This window comes from Alexandromys fortis, unplaced genomic scaffold (assembly GCF_014885135.2).
Source record: "Alexandromys fortis isolate MF-2015 unplaced genomic scaffold, M_Fortis_MF-2015_v1.1 scaffold_24, whole genome shotgun sequence".
NCBI classification, from domain to species: Eukaryota; Metazoa; Chordata; class Mammalia; order Rodentia; family Cricetidae; genus Alexandromys; species Alexandromys fortis.
Genome location: NW_026067906.1, coordinates 7543008 through 7561268, shown reverse-complemented (window position 1 = coordinate 7561268; position 18261 = coordinate 7543008). Strand labels below are relative to the sequence as shown.

The following is an 18261-nucleotide window of genomic DNA, read 5'->3' as shown; positions in this document are numbered from 1 at the left end:
GTGCTACATTCAAATATTTAGTGTGCAAGTAACACAAAATAGAATAACATTTAGCCTTAAAAATCTTCTGCACAGAATCTCTATTTAGCTCTGCCAGATCGATTGCCATGCTCAGTGATTTAGACAAATTTCAAATGATAAGAGCAACACAAAATTAAATTCTGAATTTGACGTGGAAGTCTGTAGACTTTGGATCTTTATAAGGGGGTCAGGTGTCCCAGGTTGAGAACAGCCTGAAGACATTTAGTACAATCCTTGATTATCCTGTATATTGTGCTGATTAGGACACTCTTAGAATGTCACCGAGAGGAGAGGTTAAGGTAGCACCTTTTCACTGAAGTGCTGATTCATCAAAATGTTTCTAAATTAGTGATTGTATTGAATCAATATTCCCTGAGTACAAGCTGTAGGTTAAAATATCTTCTTAGTTATTTCTGTTAGCAGAAAAGTCTTAGCTACTGATTGCTTTTACCACACGTTAAGCACTTAAAGAAATAAGTCGTGAAGTCTATCAAGAAATATGAAGAAAGAATTAACTCTCCATAAATTTACAGTTTTGACCCGCAAATTAATGAATCTAAAACCATCTTATTTGAAAATAAAAACCTTTTTAAAATATAGTTTTAATTAAAACTATGTATGAAAATTTTATTTATTTATTTATTAAAGATTTCTGTCTCTTCCCCCCAGCTTGCTGTCCTTATGAATAATAAATACCATAATAATGTTGAATTGTTTATTCACTTTGTTACTCTGTTTTAGACAAAAATTTCAGTTAATATTTTGTTAGCTTTGTTTACCAAACTTTAATAGAAAAGAAAAGGAAATGCAAATATGTAATCTTCCCTGGGTTAAGAACTTGATAACTTTGTCTTATCTGGTTTGCTTTAGTTATAATCTCAGGAAAAATTGTGTGTATCACAGAATTTTCAGCTTCTGCCTCGCCTTGATCATTGCATTGCCAGAATATCATAATATTTTAACAATTATGATTCTTGTTGGATTATGTATGTTTAGGTAGATCGACTTGCTATATCATACAAAACAATAATTGTTTAAATTTTTGCCCAAAGAAGTACATGGTTGTAGTTGGTAGTTGTCCCTATTGCTAACAATTCTCTTCTCATTGTATTGCACTACAGCTGTCAGGATGTTTTGCCTTACATGTATTGCTTTTTACACAGGTTCATGGTAAATTATTAGCGTCCAATTGTAATATTTATATTTATCAAAAATTTATTTCTAAATTAATCTATTACTTCAGTATTCTTTAAAATGGAAGGAAAATGCCTAGTGAAACCTTTCCTTCAAAATATATTTAAAGGAGATGGTCATTTTATCATGGAAGATTAAAAGAAAACTATTATTACAATCATATGTCTTACAATCATATTGCCCAAGGAAGAAGTTAATGGAAGGAGTGAACTTCCAAATTAAAAACTAAGGTATTGCTGGGTTTCACCGTGGCAACTGTTGATTTTATCAAAGAAAAAACTGTGAGAAAACACTCTTACACTAGAAGTTCAAGAATAGTTTGGTTCTGTGATAGTTGACCATGAAAATATCAATGGTAAACGAGGCCTAACATTTGTATATTTGATGTTCTTTGAGCTGTGTTTGCCCTATTGTAGAAACAGTGGAGGCTAATGCCAAAATTACTATTGGTTGTAGTTAAGCTTCAAAAGTCTACCCATGTCAGTGGTTATATAAATGAACATCAGTATTTAAAACTGCAAGCCATTATAATGGTCAATACCCATGCTCAATTTTTTTCATAATGTAATTTTTTTCTATGGTAAAAATAAAAACTTTTTTTTACCTGCATAATAATTAATTACATTTTCCTATTTTTTTCTTTTCTTTTATAGCCACATCCTTTAGGTTAAAATGGCAATTAGTTATTTATACACCTGTGTCTTTACTCCTCCCCATTCTCATAAGAAACTGCGTGCTACTCCCAAGGCAACTAACTGTTCATGAAGGTACGTGGGTGCAAATTAATTCCTCAATAAACAAATGAATTGTTATTTTAAATGAGCATCTGAGCCAAGAAGGTGATAACTTGGTTTCAAACTTTTAACAAATGTTGACATTTTCAAATGCTAAGTAAAATATTTCTTGACATTAACTGAAAGAAATTTGCTTATATTAAGTGGTTCAAAGGTTTGCATGCTTTATTATCGATGACCATTCTAGCAGCTGTAGGTAGATATTGTTATTATCTTCACCTGAAAAAGGAGTTGTGAGCAATTAAGCCAGTTATGCAGACCAATCTACTTCAGAGGGGAATCTCAGAATTTTGCAAGGATAGCTTCATAGGCACCTGTTCAGTTGCTCATGAACTTGCCAGGTCTATGAAATTTGTGGAAACTTTATAAGAGCTGTAATTATCCATAGAACTATATTAAAGTGTGCTTCATTGATCTATACTCAGCTGATATGATAATTGTCCTATATTCTTCTAAAGATACTCATAGAATGAAATTCTGTGTGAAAAGTATTGGTTAATTTTTACTCTGATTAAAACCACTGACTCACTTAAGTGACGTCAAAGTTCTTACAGGGAACATTAAAAAAAATCCCACATTCTCTAATATATTTATTTAATTCTTTCAATAGAGTTGTTTCCTTGGTAATACCGTGCTGTTCTGAGAGATCCAGGTCGTTTTAGACACTGGTCCTACTGATAAGGGCATCTGATCTATGGCTTCAACTCATTCTTTAGTATTTAGGTAAAATATGATTCATTTCTAACCCATTTGCCATTCCTCTAAAACCAGACTGCACTTTTGGGATAGCATGCGTTTGTCACCACATGTCACTGATGTGTGAATGCCTGGGACCCTGAACGCTTTCCTCACAAGGGGAAAATCATGCTTTGTGTGACAAACCTCACACAAGGCAAATAGTCTATAAATTCTCATAGGATTTTATCATTGTATTTTCATGAATGGAAATATAAGAGAAACTAAATAAGTATAATTATTTGATATCAAACTTAACATGGATAGTTAAATGACCTGTAGTTTTAATCTTCGAAGTTTTCATAGTTTTTGCCTCTCATAACCAAAATTAAAATGGAATACAACTTCTTTTTTCACTCTAGAAGACAGAATTGATGTTATTCTTGTACAGGAATTTCACATAATCCTCTGTTCAAAGAACTAGCTGAAAGACTGATTGTAATAATATATAAGAATATAAATATTAAGTGGAACTAAACTCTATGTACTCAAAACATAGATATAAACCTGCAATAATTCTAAGTTTGAATTTTAATGCTCAGAACTTGTCATGCGTATTACAATGAAGTGCCCTAATTCTTGATATGCTAAATCCTAAGACTTTTGAAATTTTGAAATCACTTCTTTGAACTTTTTAAAAAATAGAAAATTGTGTCATAAATCCTGCCTAATCACTAAAGGATATTACCTCCAGATAGCCCTTACATTTGCCAGTTGAACTTATTTTAACTGTAGCTAAGAGAGATTTACAACTTACTTTTGGAAAGGCAGAAAGATAAGTTTTCCTTCTAATACGTTAAATTGTTACCAGTAGAAACCACTGTGTACTTAAACTAAGATGTTAGCAACATCCCCACAAGGGAGGCTTCAAATATAGATGTCCAAAGTTAAAGCCTGCCCAAAATCCACTTCAAAATACATGTGGCTTTTAGTTATTTTTTTTTTTTTTTTTTAGTCTATGACATCTATGGACCTGTACTTCAAAAAAAAAAGGGAAAGGAGAAATGGCAAAAAACAGAGGTAAAGAGACTAAATACTCATAGGCAGTACCAGAGTTCAAAAACCCACTGGTGTAAGTATGTAATAGGGTCTAATTCTGACAATTTGTACATTCAGTGATATAAATAAAAGAACAGAGTCCATCCACATGTTTAATATTTAGTGAGTGTTGTGAACCATCCACCCACAATCACTAAATGTTAGTCTTTTCATAGCTCAAAAGTGTTCCTTTGACCTAAGTTACTTATTCATTTGTGTGAAAATAAGGAACTTCTGTCTAGTAACGGAAGAATAGTTTGAGGTAAAAATAATAACTTACTGTACCTTTTCATCCAAGGCCTTGTGGTGCTCAAACAAAGATTTCAGAGCCTTGAGAACCTCCACCTCACTGGACACTCCTGAGGGAGACTGGGCCTGTCGCTTCACTACCGTCATCCTTAGTGACCTTTCATGGCGTGACACAAGACATTCCAAGTGCTCCAGTAATAGCTGTTGGGTGGACAGAAAACACGGTTATCCTGTGAGGATAGCCAACCAGCCTGTTTTTATGGATAAATTATTACTAGTTTTCACAGAAACCCATGATAACCCAAGGGAATGCAACAGGGAAGAGAAAAGGAGCACCACTTGGTTAACTCAAGGTTTATAAAACACATGAAAGCCAAACAGCCTCTAGTCATGTAACAAATCATGGAGTAATAGGTGACGTCGCGCATTTTCCAACACGGTCGTTCTCATCCTTCCTAACGCTGTGACCCTTTAATTCAGTTCCTCATGTTGTAGTAACTGCCAACCATAACATTTTTTTTCACTGCTACTTCATAACTCCAATGTTACTACTGTTATAAATCATAATGTTAACATTTGTGTTTTCTGGTGGTCTTAAGTGATCCCTTGTGAAAGGGTCGGTTGAACTCTAAATGACGTCATGACCCACAGGTTGAGAATGTCTGTTCTAATGAGTCTAGTCATGAAATCAAAGACTTGGAAAACTGTGTATGGGCCAAGAAGATAGCTATGAGATAGCAATTGTACATTAAATAAATAAGTATAATTGCATAATACTTTTAATGTAATATTTTTTGAATCCTTTAAGAATTGCTTTCAGAATATGTCCTAATGCTAGTTCTATTTGCTTGTTGCAATATAAACTGCATAGAAATGAGATCCGTTTGTGTATTTATGTAGAAGTCTTTTGAGTCTTTGTGTATTTCGTGAGCAACTCAGCTGCCAACACAAACAAGTGGAAATACACAATTCATCTCTCAAGTGAAGTCATTTTCCCTCTGTGTGTACTGATCTGTGTCAATGTTAAACACAGACGGTGGGTCCTTTTGTTAATTCTTAAAGGCTCAGCTCATTAATATGCTTATAAGAACATGCACAAGTGTTTCAACTATATGATGGTTATGAGAAACCAAATTTTGTGATGAAATGTTTCCCTAATGTAAATGGGGTTATACAGATTAAATTAATGTTTGTGAATCTTACATTGCCTGGTGCCAGTGTAGGACGAGAACCATATGTTATAATGTTAACTTGATTATTCTACCACTAAAGACAGCTGATTTTATAGCCCTCTTAAATTTCATCACTCTGTATTCTTTAAGAAAGTTCTTCACACTGCAAATTTCATTTTCCCAACATAGAGTGCACACATGCACGCACACATGCATACACACATGCACACACACCAAACAAATAAACAATCAAAAATTACAGTTTCAATTTTCCATTCTTTTTTCTTTTTATCTATGCAGATTTCTACTTGTAAGATAGATTTTTACATCCTTGTAAGATAGAAGCCATCAGAAAGGGTAAAAGCATTTTTTTTTTCTTTTGATCCATGAGTACAGCAAAGAAATCCCAAGTCTCTAATGACCTGGAGAAAGAAAGATCAGTTTCCTCATCAGCTTTAGTAGTGAGTTTCCGGACTTTAGTTTTGAAAAGTCAGGCTATACACATTATTTTTATTAGCAATTTTTCCAAAGAACTAAGAATTCTTACTACTTGTAAAAGGTAACTGTCTGTTTAAGATAACAGCAATGAATTATGCTTTCTACAACCAAAAGCACATGAACACTCAAGTTATTTGAGTCTACTTACATTTTGTATGTTCTAATTGTCATAGGCCATGGTCTGTTCACTTCTGTGTTAAATGTTAGCTTTCTGGTTATGTCAGTTTCCTCAAAAAAATACCCGATTCATAATTCATGATGTTTATTATTCATTTAGGTGATTTTTCCAATATCTTACCTTCTAAATTTATTAATTTTATATATTCCAAAAATCTAGATTTCTATTTTAACTAATTTTACTAATTCAGACTTGACAGTTTCACTATAGACTCTGCCATTATCAGTAAGTGCAACTCTTTCATAGCTGGGGTTCTATTTCCCAGGCCAAGGTTGCTATATTTCTTGTTTGCCTATTTATATATTCAATCTAAAAACCACATTCACTCGTGAGTCCTTGAACTATGCGGATTTGTTATGTCATGCCCACACTCTGTACACCAAACCTGACATCTTACACTCCCCTTTCCATGATTATTCTTCTTGTGTCTGTCAACATCCAGAATTCAGACACCTGCCAATATATCCACTAATGCCATGGGGGCTCAGGATTCAATGTCTCCTCCTGACTTAGTGGAACTTACATTTGTATCCTTTCATTCATCAAACCTCTAAAATTTAAAATATAATCTCGGTCACTCATGCCTTTGCTCAAGTCCTTAATATTTTCTCATTTGACCAAAAGAAAGTCAGACTCCCTACATTTCCTAAGTGAAATCTATGTTATCTGAGCTCATCTCTTTTGCTTACTTGTGACCTGCACTGACTTTGTTGCAGCATTTGTGTGTGGAGTTTCGCTTAGCTTTGTAAAATAACAGGTATTTGTTTATCTACATTGGGTTATTGTGCAAAATTCTTTACTTCTTTTTTTTTCATTTTGGAAATTCAGTAATATCTATTTGTTCATTGTAGATGGATATTAATTTTTTTACTTTTAATAATGTCTTAGAATCACATGCATGAAAATGTGATATCTAACAAAGTAAAAACAATCTGCACTTAATAAGATATCTATCACTATATATCTTATCCAAAAAGATCATTTTATAAAAAGAAGTCCATGAGTTATATGATCTACCCATGGCAGCTGATGAAATTATTTTAATTAATCTGGATTAAGCTAGGAACTATTTTCTTTTTTTTTAATTTTTTTTTATTGAGAATAAGAAAAAAAAGTTTCCGCGTCCTCCCAGCCTCCCATTTCCCTCCCCCTCACCCCATCCTCCTCCCCCTCCCCCCACTCCTCTCCCCCTTCCTCTCTAATCCAAAGAGCATTCATGGTTCCCTGCCTTGTGGAAAGTCCAAGGTCCTCCCCCCTCCGTCCATGTCTAGGAAGGTGAACATCTAAACTGGCTAGGCTCCCACCAAGCCGGAAAATGAAGTAGGATCAGAACTCCTTGCCATTGACCTTGGCTTCTCATCAGTCCTCATTGTTCGCCATCCTATACAATAAAGGATCTTCTGGAGGCATTACCATTCCTGACTTCAAACTCTATCACAGAGCTACAGTAATGAAAACAGTGTGGTATTGGCATAAAAACAGAGAAGTCGACCAATGGAATCGCATAGAAGACCCGGAATTTAATCCCCAAACCTATGAACACCTCATTTTCGACAAAGGAGCTAAAAGTATACAATGGAAGAAAGAAAGCATCTTCAACAAATGGTGCTGGCACAACTGGATGTCAACTTGTAGAAGATTGAAATTAGACCCATATCTATCACCTTGCACAAAACTCAAGTCCAAATGGATCAAAGACCTCAATATCAGTCCGAACACACTGAACCTGATAGAAGAGAAAGTAGAAAGTACCCTGCAACAGATGGGCACAGGAGATCGCTTCTTAAGTATAACCCCAGCAGCACAGACACTAAGGGCAACATTGAATAAATGGGACCTACTAAAGCTGAGAAGCTTCTGTAAAGCAAAGGACACTGTCACTAAGACAAAAAGGCAAACCACTGACTGGGAGAAGATCTTTACCAACCCTGCAACAGACAAAGGTCTGATCTCCAAAAATATATAGAGAATTCTTTACTTCTTTAACCAAAAATACTCCCCTTTAGTTACCTGCTGCCCTTAGCACTCCACAATCTCTTACGTATTTTCAGTTACGTCTCTTCTCAACAGGCTTCTCCAAGTCCTTACGCTGCTGCTTTCTTTCCCCAGGTGAAATAAGTCCCCATCTGCCATTTCCCTCAAGGTTGACTATAGTCATTCATTATCTCACAACTATTAGTGTAGGGTCTATAAGGAAAGGAAGATTTTCTCTTCTCTGCTCACTTCTGAATGTTGATCACAACATTATCTCCAGGTCAAGATCATATTTGTTGAATGAAGAGAAAGCAGTTTATTAAAGTTGCAATTTATAGATTTAAAAGAAATAGGTATTTGAGAGATGTGTACTGAATAGATTTTTTTTTCTAAAGCAGCTGATTAAAGACATTAGAAAGTAAAACATCTTCCATGGTGTGTGCAGGAAAGATAGCTACATAAACAATCACCTATGATTTGTCTGAGTGATGGTCTGGGAAAGCAAGACCATGTTGACTTGAGTCATTCTTGTGATGAGATATGTTGAAAAGCATGAAGAATACAAGCACAATCAGGCAAACTTGATGCTGTAAATTACACTTAACAAATTTAAAAAAAAAAAGGAGAGATTAACTTTCCAAATTTTAGAGCTGAGGCCAGAGAGTCCCATTGTTATTTAAAAGACAATACTTCGATATGAGAGCTTACTAAATTTCAGCACATTATAAATTCATACCTGCAACAGGTGTCTTGCATGGAAAAGCTCCCATGATAATCCAAAACGGCAGTAGAAACTGGCAAAGGGGCATTTGAATATTTTCAGGTGGGCTAGCCCTATATCTCTGTGATTCTACCTGCCTCTCTGATGAAGTCAGTCCCATTCATTTTAGTAAATCTATAAGAAATTTCACTGAGAGTGTATGTCTTATCAATGAAATCTCTGCTTATCATATCCTAATATAAAAACTCTTCTTGGCTACAAATTTTTAACCAGAATGTGTGGTGATATATATCAAACTTTAAGACGAGAAGGCTTCCAAGTTATTTTTAAGTGTAATTTTTCCAACTTGTAATCTCAGAATCCTGAGAATATATGTGTAAAGAAGTCAATTGAAATCATTAGGAAACTTGGAATTAGATGTTTAATTTGACTATTTCCTCTTTTATTACATTATTACATTTATCTAGCATCTAGGCACACATAGCCTAGCATTTTTAGTAGCTGAGATTGCTATGTATACTCTCTGGATTATATAGGACACTTCTGCACTATTTGCTGGTTTCACACGCCATCTTCTAAGACCATCAGCATGTTAAAAATCAAGGCAATTAAAAATCAGGGGGACCCAAGATGTCTTGTACTCTGAAGGAGGCAGATTACTTTCTGATTTGTTGATTTTGATGATATATCAACTTCACCATCGAATCTAATAGTTCACTTTGTGCATTGGCTTTTTGTATTATTTATTTCAATTCATAAGTAGAATTGCTAATTTATTAATATGGAAAGGTTTATCAGAACCCTAGAAATTAGAACACCTTTTCCAATTAAACTCACAACTGTACACACGGTCAGGTACTCTTTAATTTGAGAAGGATGTTGGTGTTGTCTTTCTGCTCTCTTTTCAGTGGCAATGTGTAGGTGTTCATAGTAAGACCGCAAATAGTAAAAAAGAAATAATATAAAACACACACATACATACACACATATATATAAAGCATAACAGCATATAGTAATATACTATATAAAGTAAGTCATATGTAACTATATCAATGAATATTTGATACAGCATTTTGGGGGAAGGAGGACAATATGTTTGGATCTTACACCTGTAGCTTTTATTTTGGTTTTAGATGGTATCAAGGATGTCTGAAGTGTTTATGTAATCTAAGAAGTCATTATATTATCAGAATTTTATATTCCATAGGATTCAGAAACCTATTTTCCTTGATGTAATGTACAACAAAAACTTCGCATATTACTTTTTTTAGAAATATAGAATTTTTTTGATTCACACTTGCTAAGTATTGGTAGCTATTAATCTGGCTTCTAATCAACAACTTTTTTTTTTCTTATTCTCATACAGAAAGCTTTGTTTCCTTCTCTTTCTATTCTTAGTAAGTATTTCAAGGTAGCTCCCCATACCCGTGGGTCCTTTGCAGGTCAATAGCCAAACATGCCTGTGCCCTCAGAGGGTTTAATATGTTGAAAGTCATATGGCTACTGAAATAAATCCCAATTCAAATCAGTCATAATTAAAACAAATGACATATGCCACACAGTGGGGTGTTGACTTTTGGGCAATGCTTCATCTAAGCCACCATAAATCTTTTGAAATCTTGTGTGGGTATAACGTGGGTAGCTCTCCTAGTGGCCTCGTGGATCTGAGCCAATGGCACAGGCATAGCATACATTGTGATACTTTTCTAATCCTCTGGCATTTTATTCTGTGACCTTTGGTGCATTTGGCTTGTTCTATCTTTACAATGGGGATAAGCACAGGATATTCTGCACATGGTTGTAAAATGTTGGGAGCAGTGAGACCCCAGATCCTGAATTCCTTGTAAACAACTTGTTTTCCCTTGATTTGAGTGCCTACAGCTGCTCTGAGCACGAGACCTTCAGGAGTTCCTGATGGCAGGAGAGTGGTTTCTGGTAGGTTTGGCTGGGGCGTGGCTATCTCTATGTAATCTGCCCCTGAACACAATAAAGGGGCATTCTTGGACTTTCCACAGGGCAGGGAACCATGACTGCTCTTTGGATTGGAGAGGGAGGGGGGAGAGGAGTGGGAGGAGGGGGAGAGGAGTGGGGGGAGGGGGAGGGAAAGGGGAGGCTGGGAGGAGGCGGAAACTTTTTTTTTTCCTATTCTCAATAAAAAAAAAGAGAATTCAAGGATGACCCATGTCGCTGTCTCTCTGTCTGTGTTTGTCTGTGTATTTTAACCTCCGGCCCCCTTGCCTGAAGCTATCAAACTGGATAATTAGCGCACCAAGCACAGACACGGGGGCGCGGTGCGTGGCAATTGGAGGCCCCCACCGAGATATCAGTAGTAAAATGTGATAAAGGAATGTAGAATGGACAGACATAGATGTACAAATGTAGATAACAAAGTAATCTCATGCATTTTTACTGTGAGGATTCTTGAAAATCAAACCAAAGGTGTGCATTTCCCTTAATTCTCACTTTCCTTCTCCTACTTCCACGTTTATCAGTGTACTGTTATGTCAGAGAAAGCTGGTTTATCTATTAAAATTCAAAATAGCAGGTGAGGGCAGAGTAAATAATATGGCAGAAATGCCAAAATTTGCTTGGCAAAGCAGTACTATTTTTAAAATTAAGAATGACCAAAATACACGAGGAGAGCAGCCAAAATTTTCAGCCCATGATCTAAACTGCCCTTGCAATGCCCAAAAGAGGTAATCTGTGCGACTGGGTCATCAAAGCCCTGATGAAAACGAATTCACATACACGGTGCACATGTGTGAATTGTTTTCACCGTGCAATCAGAACTTGATGAATAAAGACAGAAAAGATTTGATGGTTTAACCTTCATGCATGCAAGTTCACCTCTCACTGAAGTCCCAGCAATGTTTGTGGAGCTGCATTTGAATAACACTGCAAGGCTAAGCATAAAATTAGTTGGCTTCTAATCACACTTTGTCTGCAGAAGGTTAACCCAGGATCACAACGGCACTTAATATAATTTCACCTTTTTAATAGTAAAATGATATGTATGACCATATGGAAGTGGTTTCTCCTCCCATCAAGCTATGAGATTACAATAACTTTTGAGAAATATAATTAGCTGTACATTATGTAAAATTTAGTAACATTTTATTCTGTTCTATAAAAAAATGTATTACCTTTGATCTAATTTTGAACCTTATTCTTACCTGGCATATCATCCGATTGACACTGTACAGGAATTCCCAAAAGCAGGATGTAGAAAGTCTGTGTTTTAGCATACAATACAATGTCTATTAGAACTACCAACCTCTAAGACATCTAATGAAAAAAACGTGGTGAGCTTCTTTTAATTGGTAGACGTTGATCCAATAGCTTTCTAATAATCTTTACCTGTATTTTTAAACAAGTTTTTTGCTAAAGTAAAATGTGGATCAAATGCAGGGCACTACAATATAAGCAGCTCATGCCTTTGCTCTTTAAAAAAAGAAAGAAAGAAAGAAAGAAAGAAAGAAAGAAAGAAAGAAAGAAAGAAAGAAAGAAACAATGAAGTAAAGGCCAGAAGAAATGGGGACATTTTTTCAGGGCAACATAGTGATTTAGCAGAGACTATAATTTTGGTTTCTTTTCTTTTTATTTTGGGCATCATACCATGTTTCCTTCTTTGCAAAGGAACTGAGTGCATTGAAATCTGCTCAAAGTACTCTGAAAGGTTTGGAAAGTTCTCAGCTGTGTGTGCTGCGATGTGACCGTAGACTATTTACAGATAGCAAATAAATAGCTAATATTTATTATAACAACACTTACTCTTGTGTTGTTTCTTTCAGCTTTCAGCTCTGAGATCTCTTCTTCCTTTTCTAGAAGTTGTTCCCGGCAAGCATTCAGTTCTTTAGTCAGTGCAGCAAATTCCTAGAAGGGAAATAAAAAAAAATATTTGAAGATGTATTTGTAAAAAAAAAAAAAATCTCAAGTAGGAACAGCATAATATAAACCATAAAATTTGAATTCTAAAAACATAAGAAAGTTCATATAGTTGACTGGTCAAGGCATACTGCTCTATTTTTAATTATCTTGATTTATGGTTCCAAAATACTAACCCACAACATTTATGACTGTGTAATATGTTGCTTCTATTTGTTTATAAAATATATTTTAAAGTGTCACATTGCATTGAACTTAAGGCTAGTCTAAATTATTGCTAGAATATCTTGGCTAAATTTATTTTTGCATGATTTCCATCTTTCTCAAGGACTCAGTACTCACTGACAAAGGGTTACCCCAATAATAATATTAATTAATTCCACTGGATACTGCAAAAGTACAAATGATACTGAAGCCCTCACCTCAAAAGAGTTACAGGTTGTACCTACTTACTATTGAATATTTCGCTTTCCTAAATCTTTTACTATCCATTTTCAAAAGTGTACTTCAAACACTATCTTCCAATTACATACTCATATTTTAGCATCACTTTGTCTTGTTAATGTTCTGTAGTATTTCACTATAGTAACATAATTTGACCATTTAAGACAAGGTTGTTTTCACAGCCTTAGGGCTTAGAATAATTTCTAGACTATTGAGCAAAGAGTAAGCAAACATTAAATCTCTTATCATAAGAATGAAACATTGGACAGCTTTTCTTATAAATTTGACTTAAGGAATGGGGTAATATTTAAAACATTAATTAGCTAATCTGCATTTTCTGATTAGAACATTATAATTTCCTTAATATAAAAGAAATGATAACACTTTCTCACTTTTGCTGTTGTCCTTTACTTGTTAACTGACATTCATCCTATATAGAAGTGATATTATTACCAGCTATATCTTATTCCGCGTGTTTAAGTGATGTAGTGATTGTCTGGAAATTTTAAAAATTCAAGAGAGTATGCAGTGAATCTTCCCTGGTCCTGATATCTTCTACAAGTAAGTGCAGAGCATGCCTAAAATTTAGTGATATGCCAGCACTAGTGTAGAAGCTCTTTATCATGTAAATAAAATATCGTGCTTGTACTGAACCTGAGGAACATGAACATAAATGAGAACCTGTGTGCTTAAAGAGGGAAGAAAGGAGAAACCATAATAAAAATACGTTCTCATATTTATCACTTTGAGCCTACTTCTCCGGATAATTTCTTCATTCAGATTTAGTATTTCTTAATTGGTGACTCCACATTGGTTCTACTCAAGAAGTATGCATATAGCCAATGCATGGTTTCTCTTTTCTAGCATATCTAAAACTATATTATTTAAAAATATTTACATATTATTCTAGAAACAAATGCATAGCCAAATGGTTTTGAGAGATAATATATGTTTTCGAGTCTGCCATTTATAGATTCCTATCTATAAATAGTAGTGAAAATGTTAATGAATGTGAGTCAAACTTTTGTGACCAAGAACTTTTAACAGTGCACAGTTATAGCTACAGGAAATTAATAAAATAATATAGTAACTTCACATGTTGGAGTTGCATGCCAGGAGCACATTCATAAATCAAATCTTCACTTAGCAAAAGAAGAGTTCAAAATTATAACATGTGACAGATTAATAATAGGAAGTGGTGAAGGCAATGAAGGATAAATGCTAAAACATTCTTCATGTTTTGTAAAGTCTAATCAAAGCATTATGTAGGAGAAGCTGAACTTTCTCTAGGAGACTGGATACAAGAAATAGGTCCCCTGCCAAGTGGTGGTGGGGCACACTTTTAATCTTAGCACTCGGGAGGTAGAGGCAGCGGATCTCTGTGAGCTTGAGGCCAGCGTGATCTACAAGACCTAGTTCCAGCACAGACTCCAAAGCTACACAGAAACCCTGTCTTGAAAAACGAATAAAAAAATTCTTCAAAGAGCTAGCCAATAAGAGGCTACAGATAACGGGCCAGGCAGTGTTTAAAAAAATAAAAAATTCTTCAAACTATGCATTTTGTTCTCCAACCATAATTTAGCAATTTTTACTTTTCCAACAAACAAAATTATTTTTGTTCAGTCTATGTTTCTATTCGAATTTTAAAAATTGGCCAGAATCTACAAAAACCAGTGTCATGAAATAGCTGCAGACTGAAGGGAGTGGTACCCTCTCTGTCTTGTCATCACTCAAGAGCATGATGCACATCCCTTTGAACATTCAGTTCGCTGTGTCCTGTTTTAGGTGCTACAAAGCAACAGAGAAGGCAAAGTCGCTAGGTGATGTGTTTATATTCAGCCATTCACCCCTGTAATATTTTTTATCTGATTTAAAGTTTTTAGCCACATTCATATGCTTTGCACACAAAGTTGACTCATGATATAGTATCAGTTCCTTTAAAAACAAAAAAGTAACTTCTTTCCCTTTACTGTCTTTAAAAAATTGAGGGTGACATTTCCTATATGCCACTACAAGTCATGTCATTTCTGTGTATTCCCAGTTTGAAGATACATGTCTCTGAAAACATACAAAATATAAAAGGCTCCAAGTCAATTAATTTCTCTAATTTGCCACCACTCTGCCCCAGCCTCTATATTTCTCTTAAGCTATTGTTTTATGGTAACTTCATTTTTAAACTAGAAAAACTCTTAAAATTTAATGTTATAATATTTTTCATTATGAAAGCTTTGTTTTTCTGAAAACACAAATGAGAAGACTTGTACAAAATAAATTGGAGTAAGTAACTATGGCCAGACCCATGTGTGGGTGTGGAAGTAACTGCAAGTATCAGCAATAGCATCAATCTCCCCAAGTCTGTTAGATACCAGAGAAAAGCTCTCCTGCTCTGGGTCCTAATTGTGCTATCATCTTTTATATTTGCATCTGAACTAAGGTGATGCTGAGGAATTCATAGAGTGGGTTAGACAATCACATCTCAAATGATAACTGTTACTCCATGAGTTCCATTCACTTAGGTTTTCTTCTGTTGTCTGTTCTGTTTGTTTTATATTTCTTTTTTTAATTTATTTATTTCTTTATTAATTAAAGTTTTCTGTCTCTTCCCCACCACCGCCTCCCCTTTCCCTCCTCCTCCCCCAATCAAGTCCCCCCTCCCTCGTCATCCCAAAGAGCAATCCAAACTGCCTAGGCTCCCACAAAACCAATAGGTGCAGTAGGATCAAAAACCCATTGCCATTGTTCTTGTGGTCTCAGTAGTCCTCTTTGTCTTCTATGTTCAGTGAGACCGGTTTTAACCCAGGCTTTTTCAGATCCAGGCCAGCTGGCCTTGGTGAGTTCCCGATAGGACATCCCCATTGTCTCAGTGTGTGGGTGCCCCCCTCACGGTCCTGAGTTCCTTGCTCATGCTCTCTCTCCTTGTGCTCCTGATTTGTTTTATATTTCTTTATCAATATTGAGATGGGGTTTTGAAACGTAGGAGAGACTGGCCTCTGGCATATATCTTCCTTTCTCAGCCTCTTCAATTTTGAAATTGCAGGCATGCCCTTTCTTGCTCAGTTCCATAATCAGTTTAGTAGATTGAATCAGTTTTTGTTTTGGTCCCTTCAGACTTAGGAAAGTAGACATTCATTCAGTTCTTGTGCCATTTACAGTCGCTAAGTAACCTGGGTAGAAGAAGGGAGGATACATAGACGAAGAAGCCTATATTCCTTTCCTCTCTTCAACTCAGCCCCCTTTCCACTCTGCCACCATCAGCAGCTGTTAGGCTTCCTGCAACAAACGCAGCAACTCTACTTTACATTATGTTCACCTTGTGCTATAGGAATTCCTACTGCCAGTAGCTTTTAAGTTACCTGCCCACTTGGGTGTGGCCTCTTACACCATTTATGCAGATGTAAAGTTCACAGTCTGTCTCTTTTCTGGCTGCGGGATTCAGTTGCAGTTCTCATTTCCAGCAGAGGATTGTGATTTGTGGGCCTACCCCTAAATAAATAACCCTCCATTATTCTCCATTCTGAACTAGTGTGGGATTTCTTATAAGCATCCTTCTTCACCTTGAATCTTATTTTGATTCCTAATACTAAACGTAGATGACTACCTGATGCTGCTACCTTCCTGACTCAATTTCATATGCCCTGTTTAGTTGAGGTTTAATTATGGAAGATGAGATTTTACACTCACACGAGCACACATACACATATGCTCTCATTTACTAAATTTTTCAAAGCTCTTATTGAGTAGGTCAGTTCTTGCTTAAAAAGAAATTCAGAAAACTATATGCCAAGAAGGGAATTTAACCTTTCTATTTCCAGTCCATGGAACCAAACAGTTTCCAGAGAAATTTCTGGAAATTTCCTCACTCATCTTGATGACAATTTTAGCACTCTACTTTTCAATTAGACCTTCATTCTCTCTTCGTGTGATTCACTTAATTAGCAAGGCCACATGGTCTCATTTTGTCAGCTATACATCGGAATAAATACCAGTTAAAGACTCATGAGTGCCAATCAGACTGAGAAGGAAGAGGAAAAATAAAGGGTGAGTTGAAAATTAGGTTCACTAAACACTGTCAACACCCACCCCAACCACAAATAGGCATGCTTGTGTTTTATTCACCAAACATTGGTGCCAATCAAAAACTACTGCTCAGGAAACAACATATCACACAGAATCATGCTTATATGACCACTTAGAAGCGGATTAGATATCAACCGTGTTAACTGTAGTCATTTTTATTTTTTGTGTTTATACAATAATAACATCATTCCCCTTCCTTCTCTCCAAACCCTCCCACATACCCATCTTTGTTCTTCTATTCGAATTCAAGTCCTCTTTTTATCTCATTGATTGTTGTTACATGTATGAGTATGTATGTGTGTGTGTCAGCATGTGCACATTAGTGAGCATGTTTTATGTGTAGTTGTGGAGCACAGTCCCAATGGTTTTATCTACAATAAAAACCCAGCACTTAGTGCTCAAGGATCATTGCAAAAGGAAGGAGAGAGATATTGTAAGAGCCAGAGGAAGAAGACATATTCCTGTGAGAGTGTGTCTACCAGGAATGGGAGTAGAAACACACCAATCATTTATAAGTATTTAAAAATGATCTCCTTCAGACGATGCCATCCCCATTTACTATATTTTGGTGTTTCTTCTTGAAAAATTGGCTCTTCGAATGTTTAGTTCTGTCTAGAATGTTAAGTAGAAGGTTCTCATTTTTAATATGCATTACTTTGGGTATTATAGCTCATAAATTTGCAGGCATAAAATTAAGTATATCTCTGTACAAACCAGAGGATGTATTTTCTAAAACAAATTGATAATAGAATCATTGTATTAAAAATGATAGCAATGCAGCAGAATAACTATGTCCTTAAAACTGTTAAAAATTTAAAAGTCTTCAAATATTTAGATATAAATGTTTTATGGCAAAGATTTTCCCTCATAGAAATTAATGCCTTGATATTAAACCATTATATGTAATGTATACATATATGGATATTTGCAATGCTGTTATATAATAAAATGTGCTACTAATGACCTCTGTTTCTATAATTGCCTCCTAGACTCAGATAAGCCCAGGGAAACTGTCATCCAAAATTACAGTGTAAAACAGCTATGTCTCATGGTCTGCTTCAGGCAAGATAGCTCGAAGGAAAAGTCACTTGCATAAATAATGCAATTTGACAGGTACAATCAGACTAGGGAGTTTTACTGAGCTCTACAAACAAGGCTTTCCAAATTAAAAGGAAAGATACTGCAACCCTCTGCAAATTCTATTTTGTGCCTTTTGATTATTTCTACATATGCTACCTACAGAAGTTTTCCCCTTCTTCCTAAAACTGCCGAATGGATTAT

The 18261-nt window shown here is 35.4% G+C and overlaps 1 protein-coding gene across 3 annotated transcripts in view; it reads right to left on the bottom strand.

The window, feature by feature from the left end:
- Ppfia2 (PTPRF interacting protein alpha 2) overlaps positions 1 to 18261 on the bottom strand; it is a 321929-nt gene that overhangs the window by 123004 nt on the left and 180664 nt on the right. For all 3 annotated transcript variants that reach the window (XM_050135586.1, XM_050135584.1, XM_050135585.1), the window contains exons 3-4: positions 12346 to 12447; positions 4068 to 4232 (exon numbers count right to left, since the gene is read on the bottom strand). In XM_050135586.1, the coding sequence (XP_049991543.1) occupies positions 4068 to 4232; positions 12346 to 12447 (267 nt within the window). The remainder of the gene's footprint in view (positions 1 to 4067; positions 4233 to 12345; positions 12448 to 18261) is intronic.